At 33.4% G+C, this 26,478-nt stretch overlaps 1 protein-coding gene across 5 annotated transcripts in view; it reads right to left on the reverse strand.

The window, feature by feature from the left end:
- LOC126808513 (lysine-specific demethylase 6A) overlaps positions 1–26,478 on the reverse strand; it is an 88,006-nt gene that overhangs the window by 13,827 nt on the left and 47,701 nt on the right. For 4 of the 5 annotated variants that reach the window (XM_056102935.1, XM_056102934.1, XM_056102938.1 and 1 more), the window contains 8 exons: positions 11,377–11,497; positions 6,542–6,596; positions 3,365–3,399; positions 2,715–2,808; positions 2,023–2,146; positions 1,566–1,664; positions 796–971; positions 154–238 (listed from right to left, as the gene is read on the reverse strand). In XM_056102935.1, the coding sequence (XP_055958910.1) occupies positions 154–238; positions 796–971; positions 1,566–1,664; positions 2,023–2,146; positions 2,715–2,808; positions 3,365–3,399; positions 6,542–6,596; positions 11,377–11,497 (789 nt within the window). Of the gene's footprint in view, positions 1–153; positions 239–795; positions 972–1,565; positions 1,665–2,022; positions 2,147–2,714; positions 2,809–3,364; positions 3,400–6,541; positions 6,597–11,376; positions 11,498–17,122; positions 17,199–26,478 lie in introns of those variants that run through there. The other variant, XM_056102940.1, reaches the window with a different exon arrangement.

Here is a 26,478-nt window from a genome sequence, read left to right on the forward strand (position 1 = left end):
TATGCTATGAGGGAAAGTTTGCCGGACAGTGGCAAGGGATCTTTTACATGCATGCCAATGTGTACACCCGACCCCCAGATTAGGAAGCCAGCATCTTACCCTCTTAGCCACCGTGACATTCGATCAAAAAAATATAAAAATGTGAGTACTTACTTTGTTTGAAAATGTTGCATTGGTATGTTTTTTAAATTATGATGTAAAAATTTAATTTTGGCAGCTAAATTAGCGTTAGCATGAACTGTAATAAATACAAAATATTCCATCAAGTATATATACCACACACAACACAATATTGATTGAAATTTATAATTAATTTTTAACACACGTATACAGATGATTAAATATTAAACAATTATCCCTAAGATGTGGAAAATCAACGTGATAATTTCAAAACATTATTTTATGCCCCAACCCACTAGAAACAGAAGCTCGGACCTGCACTCATATGTAAATCGTCATAAATGTCCAAAGGGTTCTGCATGTCTAATTCGCTTGCATGTAGGGGTCTTCAGTTGTGGGAGGAAACCAGATGACCTGGAGAAAACCCACGAGATTGGACAGGCGACCCTACTCCTTGTCATTCGGCCATCCAACCACTCCTGCCCTGCAATGTGTGCCGGGATGTGAAAAATCTCGAATGGTTGTCCTTGGATACTAAATAAGAATCCAGAGGCCTGTCTACTCAGCCCCCACCCATTTAGTGGATCACAGTGCACTCAAAACTTCACTTAATTGTTAAGGAAGCAACAAGAAATTGAATGATATATGCCAGAGTTGTAAGGTTAATGAACGAACCTTTACTATTTCTAGCAGCACGTTGATAACAGGTTAAAGCGTCAGTAGGTTGATTACACGATTCATACAATACTCCTAGATCTGTCCACGCAGCTTGATGGGATTTATCCAGTTGTACAGCACAGATATAGGCTTGTAACGCATCCATAGGCTGATTCTGCTGCTGGTACAGAACTCTATAATATACACGGTTAAACATACAATATACACGGTTGAACATCTATATACACAATTAAACATCTATATACACAATTAAACATCTATATACACGGTTAAACATATAATATACACAAAACATTTGGAAGAACATTTTATAAGACTGAACCACAAACAAATTTAGAGAAATTGAAATAAAATGAAATGGGGTTTAATGTACTGTTCTTCTCCTCTGACTGGGCTAATGAAGACGGCCAAGGGATCTTTTACGTACACGCCAATGTATACACAGAACCTCGGTCCTGCATCACTGAACCACGCCGGAAAATCTGGATGAACTTTCTCGGCCAATGCAGGGATTGAACACACGTAAAAGATCCCTTGACAGTTGGAATTCGAGTACGCCATAAAGTCGCTGTCCAGGTAAAATTTCCCTCATAGCACACTGTATGGCGTATGCCCGTCTTCATTAGCCCAGTCGGAGCAGAACAGTAGGATGTTAAACCCCATTTCATTTCATTCAATAATATAAGTCAAAACATTGACAATAAAACAAAATTTGATTCATTGTTTACTGAGAAGCAAGTGGATGAAAATTCAAGTAGAGAACGTACCCTATGGAGCACCAAGTATCAGCATTAGCTTCAGATTTATCAATAGAATGACGATACCATACAAAAGCATCGTGAACTTTACCAGAACTGGAAAAACATCTGAAATACAAAGTAATTGTGTTTAAAATCTCATATTGAAAAATAGACAAATTAAAATGTTAATTTTTGGTTTTTTTTTACTAAGGCTAACAATAATCTGTCATTAAAAAATTAAATTTCCTGCTTAGAATCCCTAATGGCCAATATGTCTTGTAAAGGGGCAATATACATACTCAGTAGTTTATCTGTGAAAGGGCGATCCCGAGACCCGTGAGGAAGTAGCATTTTAAGTAAACCTTCATCTATAAGGAAAAGATGAACTCGAATATGAGGACAATACTTCTAAGATGTCAGAATCTAAACATAACTTAATTTTGGGGATTTTCTTTTTTCCGTGTATAATTATTGTAGAGCTTACCTTCCTAGTAAATACGATGTTTGACCGTTAGGGTCAAGTTCCAGAGATCTCTGTAAGAATTGTATAGCTCTGGTTTCACGACTGACTTTATCCCCGAATGATTCTACAGTATGATATAACCAACCTGTTGATAGAACGAAAACATGTGAAATAAAAACATCCTAATCGAAGACAACTTTTTAAAACCAAGGTTTACATAGCATGTATCAATATTAAATATCAATATTATTACGTTGACAATATAAAACACTCATCTGTATTATAACATAGTCATCTCAATCGCTCCAGCCTAAACTGGTACAGTGAATTCTAGTCTGAACAAAAGGTCATTTTGGGACTAACATATGGTTCAATTGTATTTCAATACCTTGATTGTGCGTAGGGGTCTTTAGCAGTGGGAGGACCTGGAGAAAACCCACTAGGTTGGACAGGCGACCCTACTCCTTGTTACGTAAAACCGGGGAATCGAAACCAAGCAAGTTGACTCAATGACAGACCTTATGATACAGTTAGGCAGGTGAGATCGAAACTAAAAAGTCAGATAAGAATTTTTTTTTTTTTTCTACATTATTTAACTAGTAACTATTTCTGAGACTTATTCGTTGAAAAATAAATCTATTGTATGCTAACAAGAATGTAAACAAAGCTTTTGTATGACCTGGGATTTTGCAAGTGTTACTTTTATTACGTACCTAATTGCCGTAAAGCAGTTGCTTTGACAGATTTCGACAGTCCTTCTTCTGCTACAAACTGTTCATACGCTTCCTTTGCTTGCTTGAACTCTCCCTGTAAAAATGATCAAAAGTGGGGATGTAGGAAAATTAAGAAATCTTAGTAGCCCCATGACTGTTGCATCATCACTCAGAACGCGTTCAACAAATGGATAAAGTTTCACAATGACAGCATTGGATCACACCTGTCCTTTCCGCACACTAGGGAGATATACTAGGTGTTCTATCATTATATAATCGCATACAAAACCATGCTTATCAACTCATCATGGTCAATTTTAATTTTTAATGACAATGCGAGACAAATGTTATCCAACTTTAACAATAGCAACAAAGCAAATTTCTTCCCAAGCACAAGGTTGACTTATTCTGCCATTTTAAACTGAACTTGTTTAATACATTGAATAAAGATATCAATTATTGTATATTGTACATATGTTGCACGTGTAACGTAAATATATGTGTGACATATTTTACAGAAAATTACTCGTGTGTCAATATTCCACATTTCAAAATCGATTCAAAACAAACTTAATAATTAAAATATTATTCAATAAAATTTACTCGATAAATATACCAAATTATCAATATATAATAAATGCAGTAATTACCTGAACTTCCAACAGATGGGCTATATTTAATCGAACTGAAATAAATTAAAATAAAGATACAAGAAATAAATATATATACCACATGATACACTTTCACCATTTAAATACTGAAAACATTTAAACAACGACTTCTACCATTCTGTATACAGATGACATATGATGAATATATATAGATAATACTTTAATTAAACAATTATATACCATGACAAATTAATACAACACTTATTCTCTGTATCGAAAAACGCACAATATCACCTGTAAAATTCTTTTAATCTTTATCTTAAGCCATGCATAGCAAACAAATGATATAATAAAACGATTAAATTTAATTTGTTACGTAGAAATATCTATCGAGTAAACAATAACATAATTTATCAAACGCTTATGTGCATCATTGATACACGTAACACCTAATTTTACCTGTAATTTTCTTTATATCCTAAACGACAAGCTTTGTTCATAATCATATACCATATGAATGATTTGATATTAATGAACATGTGCCATCTATACAATAATATTTTAATTTTTCAAGTTCTTAACACAAGAAATGAAGTAGAAAATCTTTAAAATTCAAAGTAGACAATAATTTTAATTTTTCTGGGGAGTTGTAGGCCTAACTTGAATAACAAAGTCTTAATAGTCATTTTTATCTTATACATTTTTTTTCTAAGACTAAGTTTTTAAAAAAAAGTCTCAATTGTTTTCATATGATGGATCAGTGAATCATTTTAAAAAGAATAAACATCACAATAAAAATAAAATGTTAGGAAGAAACCTTTGTGGACTGAAAACAAAAATGTTTTATCTACATTACCTATTGTAGTTGTAACAATAAATTTAACCTGCTTCATGATATAAAATTCAACTTACATTCAAATGACAAACGAAAAAATAAATATTAACTTTTATCCTGCACATACAGATCCCGTGTATGTTCAGTCCTCACAGTTAAAATCAATGTATAGATTAAGTAAAGTGCGTGCGTGTACGCAAATATGTTATTTATATCTTCATATTTAACGATAAATGTCAGAGTAACCTGTGAATGTCAGAGCTAGAACCTGCTAATGCACATGATTTTCACGTTAAAAGAAAAAAATAATTTTATGCATCTGTATTCAAATGTTATTGTTGTGTATCCCTTGTGTTATAAATCCACCAATGATAATGGTTACGTTTTTATCAAAACAGTTACACAACAGTGCACATGCTTGATAAACTGGATCGGGTGAACAGACCGGCATATGTTGTTAGATTGAACAAAACAAAAGAAACAATGGCAATATTATTCTACCATACATTATTTTGTTTTGATTAGGTCATTAAAGCAGAAGCTGACATACCATCTGTTGTACGAAAAACACTATTTGATAAAATCTACATGACATTTTCAATACTAATCTTTCATGTCTTTTTGTGAAGTTCATTATTAAAATGAGGTTAGTCAGTGGGTTTTGTATGGTATATTATTTTGTCATGAAAAGGAAGTTTATATCCTTTTAAAATAAACTAACTTCGTAATACGTAATATTGTTCATGTTTGAATAAAGTTTGTGAATATTTTGAAAACTAAAACAGATAATCATCATTTGTAGTTTTAGGACAATATCCAATTGTTCATCGCTCCATTCACACTAAAATGTAATCAAATTGAGGGAGGAAGAGAAATAGGGTTTAACGTCCACTCGAAAAAAGAGAGAGAGAGAGTTTTAACCTCCTCTTGACACACACAAACCAGGTCATTTCGGGACTAACAAATGGTTCAATTTTATTTCAATAATTCGCTTGCACGTAGGGGTCTTTAGCAGTGGGAAGAAACCGGAGGACACGGAGAAACCCCATGAGGTTGGGCAGACGACTTTACTCCTTGTCACATTACTCGCGTACAACCACGGAATCGAAACTGAACTGAGATATTAACGATTGAATTTTAGAATTAGCCTTGATCATCATTACTAATTCGGTACGATAAAAAAACATAGACTTGATTATCCATTTTTGCACTTAATCATCAATGAGCGTTGAGCAGCAGATCGGATTCAAATCCAGTGAAAATTGAACACAAAAGATGGCATCGAGAGTTGGCTATGGCCTTTTCATGTTAATTAATGTCTAATTAATAATTTAGATAACATTTTAGGCCTAAATAAAGACTTGCAATAGGCAGATTTACCTCTTGCATAATGTATGTTTAAATGATTTGATAAAATGAATGCAAATTATCTTATGTTTTAAATGTTTGTATTACACCAGTATGTATATATATCTAATGGGTTCTTTACACATAATACTGTCTATGTTATTCAGGTCAAACAAGACTAACATTAATCTCATCTAAGATCATGAATCATTCACCTGTAATCTGATTGAAGGAAAGGTTAGTCAGTGTATACTCAAGTTTCCGTATTCAATTTAACCCATAAATAATTTACAATAATTTGTAAACATGTCTCTTCACTAATTTACACAGCTAAACAAGCCATGCAAGATACGCCCACATTTTGCAAGAGATGGACAGAGAACAAGCTAAAAAAATATGAGGACATACATGTAATCCTGGATGTTATGGTCGAACACAAGTCAATATCAAAAGGAACCAAGATCTTTGGGATATAAAAAAGAGAGAGAGAAATGGAGTTTAACGTCCAATCGACACAAACTAGGTCATTTCAGGACTAAAATATGGTTTTAATTTTATTTCAATAATTCGCTTCTGCGTAGGGGTCTTTAGCAGTGGGAGGAAACCAGAGGACCCGGAGAAAACCCGCGAGGTCGGACAAGCGACCCTACTCCTTGTCAAGTACAACCGGGGATTCGAAACCACGCTAGTTGACTCAATGGTTTGGGATATAAACGTAAAAATGTGGGCGTATAAAAAGTGACAAAAGCTTTTTACATCTATATTGTCAGTTGATTAAATAAAAGATTCTGTGAAAACTTGTCAATTAAAAATATCTTGTACGCAGTAACCCGTTTTGGATAAATGACGTAGGTTATGTGATAATTTCATTAAAAGAAATCAGATCGATGACATGGAATTCTTTCCACTCACACAAAATGACCTCTTTTTTTTTTTGATCATTTAGTAAATAATAATTTTCTTCCATGGCTTTCGTATCTATTGTACTAAATATTATTATTGATACAAATCATCAGTAAACTATAACTACTTACTTTCAAGTTTTGATAGTGAACTTTCACTGGAATCGTTTAATGCCAAGCGGAAATGCTGAAAATAAGAAAGAAAGAATATGTCAAATTTATCTGAATCCATTAATCGGGTTTAATGAAGAGGATTACGGCAAACATCAATAAAAATAAAACAGAATTCAAAGATTTAAATCAAATTAATCATTCTTTATATATAGAAATTAACATCTATGAGAGAGGGAGAGAGAGAGAGAGAGATGGGATTAACTCCACAACACAAACTATGTCATTTTGGGACTAACAGAAGGTTCAACTTTATTTCAATAATTCGCTTGCACGTAGGGGTCTTTAGCAGTGGGAGGAAACTGGAGGACTAAGAAAAATTAGGAGGTTGGACAGACGACCCTACTCCTTGTCATGTACAACCGGGGAATCAATGACAGACCATCCAACACCTCCACCCCCCCACCACCCCCGAAAATGTGAGACTAACAAGTGTCAAATCCTATTTATGATTGGGTTTTGCCTTTTATGATCAGAGAAAAATAGTCGTTTAAGAAAAGGTGAGATTCAAACACTTTAAGTATACTATTATACTTAAGTTTGTTAAAATCACTGTAATCAACAAACTTGTAGAAGTTCACACTCATCACCAGTGAATATTCACTCAGTTGCTACAATCACTGATAGAGATGACATTGGTGCGGCTTAATGAGCCCCCAATATTAACCTTTTGCCTACTGCAAATTGAATTCTAGAACATTTTTTTTTAAGCATTAAAAAAAACAAGCCAACAGTGAGGCTGATGTCCCCCGCTGAAATAGGAAAATAATTAGAGGACACATATAAATTTATCACAAATTATCTTTTACAAAGTATTGAACAATCAAACAGTAAGTATATCTTTACTTATAGTCTAAGCATACAATGTTTTTGATGATTGCTTATCTCTGCTTACCCTAAGCGGAAAATGCTCATCTTCGAACTCCATCAAGGCATTGACCTAATCAACACATACACCAAGTTTGAACATTCTAGCTCAATTAGGAAGAGAGTTATCGTGCCCCAAAGTATCAACCAATCAAATTGCTTATCTCTGCTTACCCTAAGCGGAAAATGCTCATCTTCGAACTCCATCAAGGCATTGACCTAATAAACACATACACCAAGTTTGAACATTCTAGCTCAATTAAAAGTTATCGTGTCCCAAAGCATCAACCAATCAAATTGCTTATCTCTGCTTACCCTAAGCGGAAAATGCTCATCTTCGAACTCCATCAAGGCATTGACCTAATCAACACATACACCAAGTTTGAACATTCTAGCCCAATTAGGAAGAGAGTTATCGTGTCCCAAAGCATCAACCAATCAAATTGCTTATCTCTGCTTACCCTAAGCAGAAAATGCTCATCTTCGAACTCCATCAAGGCATTGACCTAATAAACACATACACCAATTAGGAAGAGAGTTATTGTGTCCCAAAAAGTGTGACGGACAGACAGACGGACGGACAGACGGACAGACAGACGGACAGACAGACGGACGAACCCATTTTAATAGTCCCCTGCTTTCTTCGAAAGGCGGGGGACAATAAATAAAGGTGTTTCAAGTATGTAGGTAAAAATGATGTCCTATTTAGTGTAAATAGGTATGTTAAATGAGTAAAAGGCCCGGACTAGTAGAGTCTTATGTAAACAATGCAGGCCCCATTGAGTCTGACGGAGCATGTTGTGACGTCACATGTTGAAAGCCGTCATCTTTTACTAGAGATATTAGGAGACTTTTGTAATCCTCAGTGAAATAGATCGGTGGAAGTTACATATATTAACAGCAGACATGTCTTGCCAGTTGAAATCTTTAAAAATACTTGAGACAGTCGTATGTCAATTATTCAAAAGTTTCAGACGTCTCGACAGATTAAATATAAAGTCTACCAAGCAGACGGCAAATAGATAGATGGTACACAAACAATCACAGAAAACAGAGACGAAAACTAAGACAAAAGCAATACAAACACGATATCGGCAGATAAATTTTTTGTCTTAAAAAAAAACATGAAAGTTTATTGAACTTCAAAAGATGTGAAAATATCTGGATAAAAGACAACAATTCTGTCCCAGTGACCTACATTTTGGGGGGTTATCCAATCAGGTAATGATCAGCGATTAGATTTACTGTTCAATTCAATATTTATGTCAATTATTGATCAATTTCTAAAGACAGAATACGCAACAAGACTTAAATAAACGTTCAATTAAAACTAAGACAACAAATCAAAATAAACAGTATTGTAAAAGTGTCAGTCAAACCGCAATGTATGGCGTGTAAAAATAATGCACCCCAGTCGAGTACACGCGGCACGTTGAACAGTAGCAGACAGGACTTATCGATCTGGTCTATGTAACAGCTGGGCGTATGTCAACAGAAACGGCAACATTTTATCAATGAAAAGGACATGTTTAAACCAACGTCTCTGCCAAAAATAACATTTAACAATCAAACCCGTCACCCAATCTACATCTACAATAAACAAACTGGAGTAGCAATAAAAATAAAAAAAAAAAACAATTCTCTCAAATTTCTCCCAACGAAAATTTTATTGCCTTAACTCATCCAGTATACTCATAGTGTTTCATTGTTTTGCGGAAGTTTTCTCAAATAACGTAACTGAAATTTAGTATTTCTTTGCTCAGATTTTGTAAGCTGTATGATGGGAAACGAATAATGATTGTATGGTTTATAGTTTAAACATTGTGTTCCAATCTCGTTGGTTTTCTCCCACTGCTAAAGACCCCTTCGTGTTAGCAAATAATTGAAATAAAATTGAAAAATGTTAGTCCCGAAATGACCAAGTAGTTTGTGCTGAGGTTAAACCCTCTCTCTCTCTCTCTCTCTCTCTTGAACAATTATAGACAAAGATTTTTCATTACTGTTGAGGCACATGCAGTAGCAATGTTCATGTAATGAACTTTGTTTGCAAACAATAGATTCGAAAATATATTTTTTATGTGACATAAAAAAAACAGTTTTGTTGATGAGATCTGCGGGTATTTTCTTACTCATTGTCCACTTCACACCTCTCACTCCAAAATAAACAAACAGCGCATGTCAACACACACATCAACACACGACACAGTCAAATGAAATACAAAACAACACCACAATAACATCTTTAACACAACATAGCCTTTAATTTGTAATGAATGAATCATAGATCTTTGATTTTTTCCGATCGAAAGCCTATTTTTATATAAATTCCTTTAGAAATCTGACATTCAATATCAAAATACGAAGGAGGTTTACATGTGACTTCAAAACTTTTGACGCATTAATTATATCCCAATACAAACAAACGTACCACAACACTTAGAACTGCATCTCACGAGCCATCAAAACACAGTACACCTTTCGCACTTGAATTTACTAAGCTTCTTAAGCTAGCGTTTAAACTTTTAAAATTTGAGGTTTTTGTTTCCTTCCCTTTACACGTCTGTACGTATGTGTGACGGTTGTTTAATTAACCAAAATACAAAAACACAAGTCAAACACTAATTCAAGTTTAAGGGAGGCCAGTGCGAAGAAAAGGTGACCCAAATAGTTGAAGAGGCATAAACATCATGGTAGTCACGTACAGCAGGACTTTACGGGAAGTCTACATTACGTTAATAGAAAACTTAAAAACACTGCGGAAAGGACGTGACTTTAAGTGACGTCACTGTCACTATGTGCTAGTTGGCATTTTTCCAATTCTCCTGTGACATAAAGTTGACAGTTAACTAATTCTGATATGTGACAAGCCAGGGATCACGTCTGCTCCATGACTACAGCAATTAAGGCATTAAGGATCTACTTATTCACTGATGAAAATGGTTACACAAATTTATCACTGTCCCAAATTACTGATTCTTTTTATTTTGTTAAGATAAATTTATTCAACTACAGTGAAGAATCTTGTTCTTACCAGAACCTCCCAGTTTGTATGATCATTGAAAATCCGAGAGAGAAAGAGAGAGAGAGAGAGAGGGGGAGAGAGGGGGAGAGAGAGAGAGGGGAGAGAGGGGGGAGAGAGGGGGGGAGAGAGGGGAGAGTGAAGAATCTTGTTCTTACCAGAACCTCCCAGTTTGTATGATCATTGAAAATCCGAGAGAGAAAGAGAGAGAGAGAGAGAGAGGGAGAGAGAGGGAGAGAGAGAGAGGGGAGAGAGAGAGAGAGAGAGAGAGAGAGATGGGGTTTGACTCAATAACAGACGGTATGATACAGGGTGCAGTACTAACAATTAAGCCATTCAACCCCCTGAAAATCCAAGAACTTGCCTTTTTAGAGTAAAGCAATTTTTTTAAAACCATTTTAAGACTGATATTCATTCAACAGAGCAGAGATTTATTCGATGAAATTCACAATTTATTTTCCCTTCGTCTTCTATCTTTTTTAAAACAAAATGTTATTCCACAAACAGAAGTTATTTTGAATCAAAGCTAACTAATATCTCTTTGTTGTGGTTTGTTTTTAAAGGGCAGAAGAATTTTAAATGTCAAAGATCAATAAATAATGATGAAATAATTACCTTTGAAATGAAATGAAATGAAATGGGGTTTAACGTCCTACTGTTCTGCTCCTATACTGGGCTAATGAAGACGGGCATACGCCATACAGTGTGCTATGAGGGAAATTTTGCCCGGGCAGCGGCACTATCACCTACTCTTGTATCGAATTTCAACTGCCAAGGGATCTTTTACGTGCATTCCAATGTTTACACGGGACCTCGGTTTTTTGTCTCATCCGAAGGACTAGACAGCTGTCCTTGTCAGGCCCTCCGTCCTGCATCACTGACAAGGGCAAATCATGTCGGAAAAAATTACCTTTGAACTTGCGGAATAATTCCCATTTGCTTTGAACATCAAACCAAGACGAATATGAATTTCATTGGCTCTCTTGAAACCTGGATCAACGTAGAGAACCTGCTGAAAACTTTTAATAGCCCTGAAAATAGATAGAAATAAACATTTAAAATAGCAATACACATTTAAACATACATTATACAAGAGCAAAATCTGTCTATTTCAAGTCTTTTTTTAGGCCTGAAATGTTATATAAACTATTAAATAGACATTTATTAACATAAAAAGACCTTGATCAACTCTCGATGCCATCTTATGCGTCAGATTTTCTCTGGATTTAAATCCGATTTGCTGCTTAACGCTCATTGATGATTTAATCCAAAAATGAATAATTGATACTATGTTTTCTATTATACTGACTTTAGAAATGAAGATCGAAGCTAGGCCTAAAATTCAATCACTAATATCTCAGTTCAGAGTGGATCAATTTGATTGAAATTTTCAGAAGCATAGTCCCTTTACATGATCTAGTTTTTAATTATTATAGTGAGAACTGTCAGCTCTTTATCTAATCTAGGTTTATATGAATATTTCTCTCACTTTTTTTCAAACTCGTCATTGGAAATTACAAATGTTTGAAATTATCAGTGTCTTTTCCAAGCAGTCAGTCATTGATACATCTTCTAAAATCTAACAGCCTGTTTAACCAAGATTATCAATGTCATTTCAAAATCATGCGAATATCATTTGTAAACAAGTTATTTGAGACGAAAAAGGAGTTTTTATTATTACTTTTAAATGGATTCATAAACTGTAAAATATAAGGCCTCCCCAACTTGTAGTCATCGACTGTTGAATGGTTGTCTCCTGGATATTTTTCCTAACTCACTTAACTGTACCGGAAGTTTAAAACTGTAAACTATAGTCTCATGTTGGTTTAATTTTAGGGGGGTACATTTATTAAATTTTGAAGAAAAAAAACAACCCAAAACATCCATCAAAAGAAGCCATTCATAATAGACGTACGAGACATATTTTAATAGCTTAAATTATCATATGACTGACATTTTTATTATATAATGTCAGTTATTTAGGTGTTTCATTGCTTTATTACAGACTGAGTTTTACTGACACCATTTAGAGGCATTTAGTAACTGGATAGAGCAACATACTTACGGAAGAACAATTACTGATTTATTTGCTTGAAAACGTTGAGAAAATACTCTTCGAAACGTGGTCTAAATGAATCAGTAATTGTTCTTCCATATTTAAAAATATGATTGTTTTCAACACAATATCCAATTCAGCCTAGAATTAATTTATGTCAATCAGATTAAAATACAGATATATATTTCATTTCGTTTTTTTATACTTTCGATGGCCTCTACTACATGAAGATCCGACAGGTTGTAGTGGATGGTCATGTCGGGGATCATACAAGCGGCTTTTGACCCTATGACGTCAGACATTGATTAGTTAATCAGCATTGACGTTTCTAAGGGTTTACCCACAGTTCCGTGCAAAGAACACCAAGAACTTGCCGTAACAGACCGTTTCATTGGCTAATTCCTCACATCAACTAGAACGCCAGTAATATTAACAACTCTTTCAGGTCCTAGTGTTGTAAAGATAGTAAATGGCCCCGAATTCTCAGATTTAAGTTAAGAATTTACTCAAAATTGTTCGTCTTATTTTATCTAAGTATAACCCTTTATAAAACTTTTGTTGTTCTAATGTATCAAATACATCACTAAGAAACTATGTGTAAAATTTTGTGTTTCTAGATCAAAGATATTTCTCATGAAAAGTGATTGAAAGTTGAGTAAATTCTGAACTTAAATCTGAGAAAACTTGGTGAATTCGGGGTCTGATGTCTATTACATGTATCTCACTTTGTTATTGGTCAATTAATGACATTATTCTAATAATAAATGTTATTTCATATTATTACTCTCTTGAGCTGTGACATATTCAGGTTTAAATACACGTAAATACATAAATAAAATTCAGAAACCATTATTCTATTTTATTAGTTACAGTAGGGAATGATTTATCTCTGTGGCATTGTCCTTCAATACACATGTAACAGATACATGTATTCCTCTCAAAATAGATTATATGTTACTATATATAGTAATCAACCTATATATATATATATATAATTATTTATATGTAAAGCATGTAGGCGAACAAGGACTGATAGATAGAGTTTAGACAAATGGGAGAGTTGAAACTAGATTTGATTATTGATCCATAAACTTCAGCCATCTGCTCTTTTATAGCAGTAGCGAATATAATAAAATCTATAATAATATCGTAACGCGGCTGCCATGTAATCAGCATTTCAACCAGTCACGGCATTCCAACACGTTTCTGGCAAACCATTGGCAGGAATCTTGTGACACAAATTTGTCGTCAATGGCATTTTTCTTCAGCAACGTGACATATACGAACTAGAACTGACGTCAGTAGACAAATATATTTTTTTCATCTACTTTCAATTCTATCGTAAAATTTCACGGCTTACCTTATAAGGTAAAATTTTAATCCACTATTTACAGAAATATTGAGTTTGAATTGTTTAACTTAGAAATATGCTAAATATTAAGACAATAATAGTTTATATTGTACTAATGATTAGAATTCTAAAATCAATTTCTATTCAGATAAGATATTCACTGCTTCATTATATATATATATTATACATTATATATACATTATGCAAGATCTAAATCTGCCTATTGCACGTCTTTCTTTAGGCCTGGATTGTTGTCTGAATTATTAATTTGACATTAATTAACTTATCCAGACCATAATCATCTCTCGATGTCATCGCTAACCTGTCATCGCCAACCTGCGATATTTACTGGATTAGCATCCGATCAGCAGCTCAACTCTCATTGATGATTAAATCAAATAATGGATAATCGAGACTTATGGTTTTTTTCGTACCGACTTTAGTAATGATGATCAAGGCTTAAAAATTGATCGCTAATATCTTGGTTCAGATTGGAGCAATTTGACTGAAATTTTGTGCATATTCTCTTTACATTATCTAGTTTTTAACTATTATAAAGAGAAATGTCAGCTCTTTATCTAATCTCCAATAATGTAACTTTAAGTTGAACATACAAGTTATTGAAATAATTAAATCTTTACTAAATAATTTTATTTCCAGATGCCATTTCCAGGAATATTATCAGGTTAATCTATACTAATATTTGTGATAGTCGTTTGTCTGTTTGTCTCTCTGTTCGGGGCTGGCGGCTACACTAGGTCTGCCCTGAGTCTAAAATTTGTGGTATAGGGGTAGCTCGGACCAGGGAGTAACATAGGCCAGGTGGCGTTAGTCTACCACTTCCGGTTTCAGGGTTATGACCCCCGAGCGAAGCCAGGCATTCTTCTAGTCACTAATAATTGTAATAATTAAATCTTGACTATTGAGACGTAATTCTCCCTGCTATCAATCACCATTTATAATAATATATCTCACTCACAGACATCATTATCATATTGTTTATACATTGTATCAATATTTTGGTGAAATTGGAGTAACATTTAAACCTCTGTAAACAGTCCAGTTTAAGATATTTTCTACACAATTAGAGTGACCAACGAGACAAAACCAAATTACGACTTAATCTGTATGAATGTGGGTTGAATGGCTGAATGGTTAGCGCGTGCGCTGTGTCATAAGGTCTGTCATTGAGGCAACTGGCATGGTTTTGATTCCCTGGTTGTACATGACGAGGAGTAGGGTCGGATGTCCAACCTCGTGGCTTTTCCCTGGGACGTCCGGTTTCCTCCCACTGCTAAAGGCCCCTACACGCACGAGAATTATTGAAATATAATTGAACCACGTGTTAGTCCCGAAATGATCTATTTTGTGTCGAAAGGACGTTAAACCAATTTCTCTCTCTTTTTCGTTAGTGTCCTGAGTTTATGGGTATAATTTATCCACACAATTAGAGAGATCAACAAGACAAAACCAAATTCCGACTTAATCTGTGTGAAATGACTTGACCCGACCTACATAATTAGTTCTTATCATTGACGCTGTATACAAACATTAACTTTTTAAAATCCAGACAAAGACAATCAATTTTAAATGAATGACACCAGGACCACATCAATACAGTGTGGAGCACATGACTCATGATAGGTAAAACACAAAAAAACATTTTTTAAAATTACATTTAGATAAATATTTTACAATTTATCATGTTGGCAAAAACTGACTATGTATGTCCAAGATATGTATCGCCCAAACTTTTTTTTGTTAAGCAATTTATTATAGGTAGGCAAAAATTGATCCGACTTGTTCCCATTTTTATTTTTTTAAATATATTATTTAATATTTTCAATAATAATCAATAATTTCAGACGAGTAATTTATCATAAATTTCAAACAGTGAATCACCTTTCTCAATAAATCAACATTTTTGAAATATTTAGAAGACTACATGTCTACTTGTCAAGGTTAAATGTAACAAATTCTATTCTCATGATGAGTGACCTACAAATATTGACAAGGTTTTCTAATTTATCTTTTTTTTAAAGTTTTTAAGTACATGTACAATGTACCTGAGAAACTTTTTTTTAAAATTTATTATTTTTTTTTATTTTTTGTTAGACAAGGGATTGAGTGTGATTAATATAGTAATTTTCACACAATAAATAAAACATGCCATCGCGTGGCTTCAGTTCAGGACTTAGGGAGAGAGAGAGAAATGGGGTCTAATGTCCACTCGACACAAACTAGGTCATTTCGGGATTAACATGTGGTTCAATTTTTATTTCAATAATTCACTTGCGCATAGGGGTCTTTGGCAGTGGGAGGAAACCCTTGTACAACCGGGGAATCGAAACCATGCCAGTTGACTCAATGACAGACCTTATGATACAGTGCACGTGCTAACCATTCGGCTACCCAAGTGATGAAATTCTGACCAACGTGAAATATCTCTTCCATTATTCACAACATCCTTGATGTTAACATTTACTATTGGTTACCAACTTTATTACGTAATATACATGTATTAAATATCAATCAAAAAGTTATCACAATCTCGTCATTCAATCTATTTCTGTCCACATAATTTGTCAATATCTATTTTAATCAACGAGGAAACAACCACAATGATTTAATATTAATTAGGTCATCTGTTTATTTCCTATTATGATAGCAATTTGTCTGTCATCAATGAATGGACAGTTTTAGGAAAGTGAAAATTAAGAGACTCGCCCACAGAACAATAGATAAATATCACAGAGTGTATTAACACCACTTGTAAACAATTATTCATACAGCCTAAACCTATTACATCAATAAGTCATATCCGTTGTCACTATGTATATTCATGCTCATACACGTTTCAGTCACCATATCTAGGTCAGATTACATCACATCATTTCAATCCTATAAAAACCCAAATTTAATTTTCCCAGAAAACAAGAAGTAATAGAAAATTTTCAAGAAACAAGATATTATTAAAAATTCAATATCTAATGGAGGAAAATAATTATTGAGAAGTAAAAAATAAAAGTAATGAATGGAAAAACCCTCAGATACTAAATGACATGCCGTTACGAACTAAGAAACGTTACGAATAATCAAGAGAAAATATTTAAATTATCTAAAACCTGATGAACTTAAAAATAATGAGCAAATACCTACGTAATTACGTGCATGTATAATATACGGTACTATCAATATTAAATGTTCTCACAAAAAAAATATATATATAAACATAAAATATTTCTTTACCTTTTCTCGTAAATATAAATGAAAGTATAAAAATTCCTTTCGATGTCGGCTATATAACTAACACAGAATACATGTGTAATTCTAGTTCTTACTATAATACTACTAGTCTCACAGAAATTCACTCTCCATATATATACCTTCAATATGACACAGTTACACGCCCACAACCCTTCTGATATAGACCACAAATAATAGTCTCTATACTCCAGTCCTCTAGTAAGATTAGCAGTAGCTTAAACTAACTGGATGATCGTGCCTCACTCTGACTTAAGTAGGTGAGAGAGTTCATATTACCTCATCAATGAGAAGCATAGAAGTCGTGTTCTATCCTATCGTGTCATGTGTCGTCGTACAGCCGTAGGTTAACCAATGGATGCGAATATATAGGTGTCTGTCGTGATGGAACCAATCAATATATGCCTACAATTTACTCCATTATCAATCGGAATCACACGTATACCAGGAAAAATTATACAAATTAAACTTATAAATCATGTAGGTGTCTTCAGCAACATAACAACTGACGGCCAATAAACTTAACAATACATAGCTTTTACGAAAATAACAAAAATGATTCTTTTTGATTCAAAACAAATCTTACATAGCATTTCATTTAAATCTGAATGAATTTCGTAAGTTTAATGTCAGTTTAAAATCTATCCCTCTAGACATTATTGTACAAATTTTCATCAAAAATAAACAGCTATCAAGAAAAATTGAAAAATATTTAAAGTAGCCAAGTCTCTATTTGAATATCATCCAAAGTCTTACACGTTGAAAACACGAATTATTTGTCAATTTAAATTAACATTGATGTTGTGATCTTACCGGGAAAAGATGGGCTTCTGATATCCAATTTTAAGACAAAAAAAAATATATTACCATTGTAAATCAGTTTATAAACATTCATATTACATTATTATATGCGTTGTGACCTATTTGTGTCAATTTCTAGGTCCCAAATATTAGCGATTAGCTCCTTTAAGACTACATGAAAACAAATCATTCTTCAACAAACCTGATGACTCTATTGGATTTTTTTCAATATTAAAGGAAGGACCCTTATCGTTTAGATAATATAAATTAACCTGTATGATATATATGGGATTTTTACTGTTTTACATCAATTCTAGGGATCCCAGAGAGGGGACCTATCAAACTGAAAATTCGGGACTAACATATGGTTTAATTTTATTTCAATAATTCGCTTGAGTGTAGGGGTCTTTAGCAGTGGGAGGAAACCAGAGAAAGCCCAAGAGGTTGGACAGGCGACCCTACTCCTTGTCAAATTCAACCGGGGAATCGAAACCATGGCAGTTGATACAATCATTTTTGTTCCAGTCTCTGACACAGAATTTTTAACACTTCCACATCTTTTATAATTCGATCTTTGTCTTCAATGACTTTAATGTTCACAATTTGGAAATTAAATGAAATAGGGTTTAACGTCCTACTGGACTAATGAAGACGGTTCACTAGATGGCCTTTTTAATTCAATCTTCATGTCGTTTTCTCATGCATCCTGTGTTAATTATCTATGTAGACATATGTTTTTTTGAGTCGCGATATCACATGACAATATCTATAACTTTTAACAGGTAATAATAAAACTTTCTAACCTCTATTATATACATGAATAGCCAATGAAAATACAGTACCTTTAAAGGCCCACATTGATTTTGATTTTAAAATATAAACATTTAAGGCCCATATTGATTTTGATTTTAAACGCTGGTTTTGATTTGAAAGGCCCACAATGATTTGAAAATATAAACTGTTAATTTAATTTGACTCTAAAAAATAGTCTCAAAATTATATAAGTGCCTAAATCTTAAAAACAATTAGGTCTGAACTCTACCCAAATTTTGTTTTTGGAAGCAGGTTAAATGGTATAATTTGATGACGTTAGAATTACCACAATATATGTCTCTGTAATTTTATTTTTATGAGAACATGATTTAGAATTGCCTTAAATTTAGAGCTTTATGGGGTAGAATTTATTTTCAGGTCCGCCTAAAAATTATGTATTATCAACTACTTTTAGTACCTACTATAATAATATAGTAATTAAAGATATATTATGGGAGATTAGATACAGAGCTGGCGGTTCTCACTATAATAGTTAAAAAATAGATAATGTAAAGGCAATTTGCTGAAAATTTCAGTCAAATTGATCCACTCTCAACCGAGAATTCAGCAATTAAATTTTAGGCCTAGCCTCAATAATCATTACTAAAGTCGGTACAATAAAAAAAAAACAGTCTTGAAAGACCTGCAATAGGCAGATTTAACTCTTGCATAATGTATGTTTAATCTTTAAGTGGCAGGCTAGCAAATGTGTAATTAATAGTTCATATAACATTTCAGGCCTAAAGAAAGACCTGTAAAAGAAAGATTTAGCTCTTGCATAATGCATGTTTAATAAAAAAAAAAATCTGATAAAACAACATGTAAACAACAACAACAACAAACAATTTCACAATCCAAATCTCTAAATATAAACATATAACATGAAATAAACGTATTGTTGTTTACAGATTGACGATTACGGCTTGTTTATTTACTTCATCTTTTTTTTAATAAAACAATATTTTGTATTATTTAGATATTACGTTGTTTACGTTGATTTATGTTGAGCCAACTACCTGGATTATGTTGCCTGTAAAGCATGTGTTTTCCTTATTACTCTTGTAAAAGCCGTATATAATCCCTTTGAGGTAATGTCTCGTTTTACGAAGCCGTGAATAACTGTAGTGTGATAATCACGTCACGCCATCACCACACTGCATTATAAATAATACTTCAATATTCCTTTGCCTGTGCTGTCACAGTGACGTAAAACTCTTGTCGTTATAAACTTCTCGTTCATCTTATTTCCTATGTTCACACAATGGATATATAATCATATATTTACGTCACAATGCGGACGTGTATTATTTTTTTTTCTCCTCATTATCTTTTCATCATTCAGCTGCATTAAACCCCGAGTTTAACTACCTGGAACATGTGCATCTTAATTCTAATTTTGTAAGTACGACTCCTCCCAACATTCATCAATTAATGGTTGATTTCATCATATGATTCTTGTGTCTAAACCTTTTCAAATTTCTCAATTAAAGTAGAACAGGTTAAAAATGGGGATTTGGCATCAATAAAAAAATCGTCAGAAAATTTTCTAAATGTGTCCACTGACACTAACTAGGTCATTTCGGGACTAACTAATGGTAACATTTTTTAAAAATATTTTCTTTATGTGTGCAGGTTTTTATTGTTGTACTTTTTTTTAATTCAATGTCATGGAGTGTATAATACAGAATATTTACTATAAACACGTTCTTTATGCAGTGATAACGCAAAATGTGTAAAGTTTTACGACTGAATGGACTCAAATAATGTACGGAAACAGGTGCAAGGTCTTGAAGTACAATGTTGATATAAAACGTAAGTTACCAGATCTATAAACATATTTCCATTAGTAGTGAAGTAAGTCTACACTTCTTCTTTTCATGGTATTCTTTATTACTTTCATAATGTGCCCATTTTATAAACTAGACAAACTGTCGACAGGTATGGTTCATGTTGACAATTTCATTCATGCGTTATGGTGCGTATTGACTAAACTTGTTAATCAGTCAATCCCCTATTTTGATCAGTGAATTCTGTTTTTTTTTTCATTGAATTGTATGATGTTAATGTGTACTTTAGACAAGCCTAACCTTCCTGTTTACAAAAGGAAAAGATCTTTGTGTAAGTGACATCCCGGTGACCATTATCAAAGGTGTGTAACCTTCAATTTACAAATGGTGTCTCTACTAGTACACTTTTAGAGGTATTTAGTAACTGGATAGAGCAATAAACTATAACACATATTTATGGAAAAACAGCTACTTATTTATTTGAGAAACATTTCAAGGAGTATTCTTTCAACGTTATCAATCTAATCAACAACATTTCAGTTCAATTTATTTCCCCCCTTGAAATTTGCTTAATATTCTTGGTATTCTTTTTAATAAGTATCGGTAAATGAAAATTGCACTTAAAAAAAACCCACATAAATATCTGGCAAAATCAACAGGACAAGTCCATGGACACCACAGACTAAAAGTAAGAATTAGGAAACTAACTGACAATTCAGAATAAATGTACACATACAAAATAATACAGATGAAACACTACAAGTGCTACAAGTGAGACAGTAAAATTGGTGATGAAAATACAATTCCAATTGAGACTGAAACATGACATAATGGATCCAGGAGTGATGTGAATTATAAAAAACATTATGCAAGAGCTAAATCTGCCTATTTCAAGTCTTTCTTTAGGCCTGAAATGTTACATAAATTATTAATTAGACATTAATTAACTTATCCAGACCATAATCAACTCTTGATGCCATCGCTAGCCTACAATATTTACTGGATTTGAATACATTTTGTGATGGATGATTTAATGCCAAAGTGGATAATTGACTTTAGTAATACCGACTTTAGTAATGATGATCGAGGCTACATGTAGGTCTAAAATTCAATCGCTAATATTTTGGTTCAGAGTTGAGCAATTTGACTGAAATTTTCAGAATATTTTATTTACGTTATCTTTTTTTTTTGGTAATTATTAGCGGTCAGTTCTTCATCTAATCTCCCATAATTCCCCTTTAATTCTTGAAGAACAGTTTAATTTAGGTTACGTCAGATAAATTCTGGCCATCAATTTATAAAGGATAGTATTCAAGAAGATGATTTTCTTGGTCACACATCACTTGTGTTCAGGCCTCAATTATCCATTTAAGAAAGAATTTGACAAATAAATGATGTGTTTGCTGAAATAACGCCCACCAAGACCTCTCCTTATAAAAGATTATTACAGGTGTCCGACTGACAGGATGGTAGCCGTATTTACATTAGGGATTTATACCAGAGGGGGGACATTCAGGGTCAATCCCTTTTTTTACTCCATTTCACTGCAGTAATATTACTAATAACCGAAATACCTATCTTCAAGAGGGGGGGCATACCAGAGGGGGGACATTCAGGGTCCATCCCTTTTTACTCCATTTCACTGCAGTAATATTACTATTAACGGAAATGCCTATCTTCAAGAGGGGGGGGGGGGGGAGACATACCAGAGGGGGGGGACATACAGGGTCAATCCCTTTTTACTCCATTTCACTGCAGTAATATTACTAATAACGGAAATGCCTATCGTCCGTCCATCTGAACTGTTAATAAGTAAACAGAAACTTCTATTTTTGTAAGTAATTTATAATTAATCTGGTATATACAGTAAAAATACGATCTACAAATAGATATAAATAATATGATTTATTTAATACTTCTTGCGATACTTTCTCACCTTTTTCAATCCACAAATAATTTTACCCCAAGCTCTCTCCGATTTATTATCGATCTTTTTTTTATAAACAATATTTTTATTCAGGATGTCAGAATAGGATCGGGGAACAGGCCTAGCCTATATAAAACCGTCCCCCTATAGATCTGGTTTATGCAGTAGACAGGATATGCAATTAGACTTGTAAAATAACACAATTTATTCTGTATGCCAGCATGTCTTTCTCTCAACCATCTTGATCCAGAAACAAATTTTATAGCACTATCTGAGGGAAAATTAGAATCCTGGAAAATAATCCCCACAACTTATCGTAAGAACTGTAATCCGAGCTCTTCTGTTCACATATAAATAAAAATAACAGTATTCAAGACCAAACCATTTTGTTCCCAATGAGAACTGTTTTAGACCAAATTTTCCATTTACACTGAGAACGGTTTTAAACCAAACTTTTTGTTCACATTGAGAACTATTTTAGACCAAACCATTTTGTTTACACTGAGAACCGTTTTAGACTAAATTTTCTGTTCACATTGAGAATGGATTATTTGTTGTTCTATTTCCTAACACCAGACCAACAGTACTTCTTTTTACATATTTTGTACATGTTTTAAATCAAGATATTTTTCATGGTTAACAGTATAAATACATTCTTGTTGTTTATGAATAAGATTAGTGTGGTTATACATTATAAAACTAAACAGTCATTTCTCTGTCTTTAAATGACAAGATAGATGCTGTCTTTCTAAAACCCATCAGTCAGTAGTTCTTTAAAAACAACAATTGATAAACACCCATCAGCCAGTGGTTCTTCAAAAAAAATAATTGATAAACAAACAACAGTTTTCATTGAAACACAAGAATTATTAAAAACGAACACATCAACACTCCTCTATTATAAATCAAGGCAGTGCCATCTGTGAATCAGTAGCCAGGCCTGGCCCAAAAGTAGTTACAAGGTCCCAGTAAATATATGGAGGTGGGTGTCGCTGGCTCATGGTTAGTAACATCATGAGAAATAAACATATTTCTTAATCTCGGACAGAGAATCTTGTTTACATGTTGTATCATAAAGTCTGTCATTGAGTCGACTGGCGTGGTTTCGATTCCCAGCTTGTACGTGACAAGGAGTAGGGTTGCCTATCCAACCTCGTGGGTTTTCTCCGGGTCCTCCGGTTTCGTCCCACTGCTCAAGATCCCTATGCGCAAGCGAATTATTGAAATAAAATTAAACCATATGTTAGTCCTAAAATGACCTATTGTGTGTCGAGTGGACGTTAAACCCCATTTCTCTCTCTGTTTATATGCTACTGGAAATAAAATCTACTGCATCCAGAACCGATCCCTAAATTCTTTAAAATAAAATAATGGGAAATAAACATATTAATCATGGACAGAGAATCTGTTTATATGATATTGAAAATAAAATTTACATCCAGAACCGATCCCTAAATTTTTAAAAATAAAATCTACTCTAATATCTAACTGACCAGAGAGCGTATTATCAAGAAAAGAGACAAACCTTTTGGAACGTTTTCTAAGATGTAACTTTATATCTATTTTATACATGTATAAACAACTGATGACACTTACACATTCTTCTGTCCCAAATGGTGCCAATATATTTTTAATATTTGATCTATCTATGGTCCCGTCTTCATTAGCCCAGTCGGAGCAGAACAGTAGGACGTTAAACCCCATTTCATTCCTATCTATATAGGAATGAAAATGTGGGCTTATAAATAAGTGTAAGTGTCTTGATTTGTTATATGTTTGTTGTTTGTGTATGTATTGTCCATAGGTTTGTCGTATGGGGTTTGTTTTTGTTTGGTGCGGTCATCCTGTAGTTTCTCTATTTAAGGTTGTTTCATGGTACCCCGACAAAGCGGGAGGTAATATAGGCTTAGTCTGTTCCTAAATACTGTCTTTTAAAAAAAAAAAAAAAAAAAAGGAAATCCTAATAATCCAGACAAATAGAGGGTCTAGACATTCCCTTTAAACGAATGTCCAATGCACTTTGTCACTGATTTCTAGGACTCTCTCAGTTGATTCTGTGACAGATAATTTCATAATTCGTAGAAAATGCTAAAATTGTTATTCAGTCATCAATGCAAGTGTGGGTTTCTACATGGCAACAAGTCAAGATGTGGTAGTACTACTCCCATTTTGAGACTTACATTTTGTTTCATATTTTAAGACTTTCAGAGAAAGCAAGTTTATTGATGATATTTTCTGAAGTTTATTACAACCTCCAGTGCCTCAATTTTGGCTGGTTGGTATCAAAATGAATTAAGAGCAATAAATCTTTACTCAAGGCAAATCTACGGACAAAACACGATATACAGAAATCACAAACAACAAACGCACATATCAGATCAAGAGAATGGATCCGGGGGCAAGCCGTAAGCGTCCACTGTGTTGTACAGTTCGGGGCCTGGAGTGATATAGACTTCATTCAAATTAAAAAACAAACAAACAATAAGAGAATATTAATTTCCCAAACATTATATAATATTAAGAGTCATGATCGGTTCTATACGCACCTTGAAGGAAAATTAGCTAAATGGAAAAATATAGATATATTATATGAATTGATTTTTATAAATATTTCTAGAGTAGAATGACTGATTGAAAAAAAGAAGGAAAAAGAATGCAGAATATCTATAATATTCCCACATACAACCCACAATTTCCTATTAGAAAAACAGTGGTTACTCATTGTTGATGTCCTAATTCTTAAATCAACAGGATTGGTTTCATTCACGTTTTACAATCTGACCTTTAAAGGTCAAGAGTTCAAAGTTCATCTACATTATTCGCCTATGACAAGGCAGCAATTTTTATTGCCATTGTTTTTCCTACAAGTTACTTCCTTCAAATGTTAAAAAAAAAAGAAAAAAAATCTAGCTCACTGACTTCCCTAAATAAATAAAACACAAGTTGGCTGCGGTTGTAACGTTTATTTTTAGCACAGAGAGACATGAAATATATATTTTATACAACACACGTCTCATCTTTGTCATCTTTAAAATATATTTTTATTAATAATTTGGGGTTCAACCCCTTTTTTATAAGATGATTAACGTCGATAAAACTTTCATAATTAAGGGAAAATAAGGTTCTGAAATGACAGCAGACGACACAGTGGTTGACATTATGTAATTTATAACTGAGCATATCTGAGTTTATAATTTTATGGGGGGTGAATGGCCGATTGGTTAGCGTGTGCGTCAGGGCTGTCGGTAATTTTTCACAGTTGATTAGCAGCACTGCTAATCAAAAAGTCCAATTTTGCCAAATTTGATTAGCATATCTAAAAATTGATTAGCAGTTTTTCAGTTTCAACGTAAAACACCTAAATAACAAGATATTACTTTAATTCATAACAAATATGATTAGATTCCATTCTGACTATTTTTAGATTTTTTAGCACTGCCACAAGTACTTGTGACAGTTTGTGAATGTGATGTAGACATTTAGTTAGGTTTTATGTCTGAAGCCAATTCTTGAAGGTGACTTCCGAAGCCCCACTCATTTTAATTGTTATTTTTTTGTTACGTTAAAAATCTTCGTAAGAAAACAATTTCGTCTGCTTTTTATTGTGTATTACTATTTTTGTTCAATCGGGTGCACCTCGATTAACTATACACATGCGATATAAACAATAATATTTTATGGGAATTTTTACTTTGATTTATCATTTTACAATACGTTAACATGTATTTATTTTTTTATATTTTATTTACAATTCGTGGGGGATACACTGGATTTATTTCTTTCAAAATGAATATGATATAATTACTTGATGTCTCGCAACGTGAGTGGTACTACTTGATTCCCTATTTCTGGTTTAATAGTCCCTATTCATAGAGTTATGTCCCTGTGTTGTATAGTATTGTGTCTGGGTAGTTCGAGAAGAAAATGTCACACGGAGAATTCAGTTTTGTTTATAAAATTTTATTCGACATTTTATACACGTTGAAAGTGTTGAGTAAGCCTTCTAGTCTTCA

Source organism: Patella vulgata, chromosome 1 (assembly GCF_932274485.2).
Source record: "Patella vulgata chromosome 1, xgPatVulg1.2, whole genome shotgun sequence".
Lineage (NCBI taxonomy): Eukaryota > Metazoa > Mollusca > Gastropoda > Patellidae > Patella > Patella vulgata.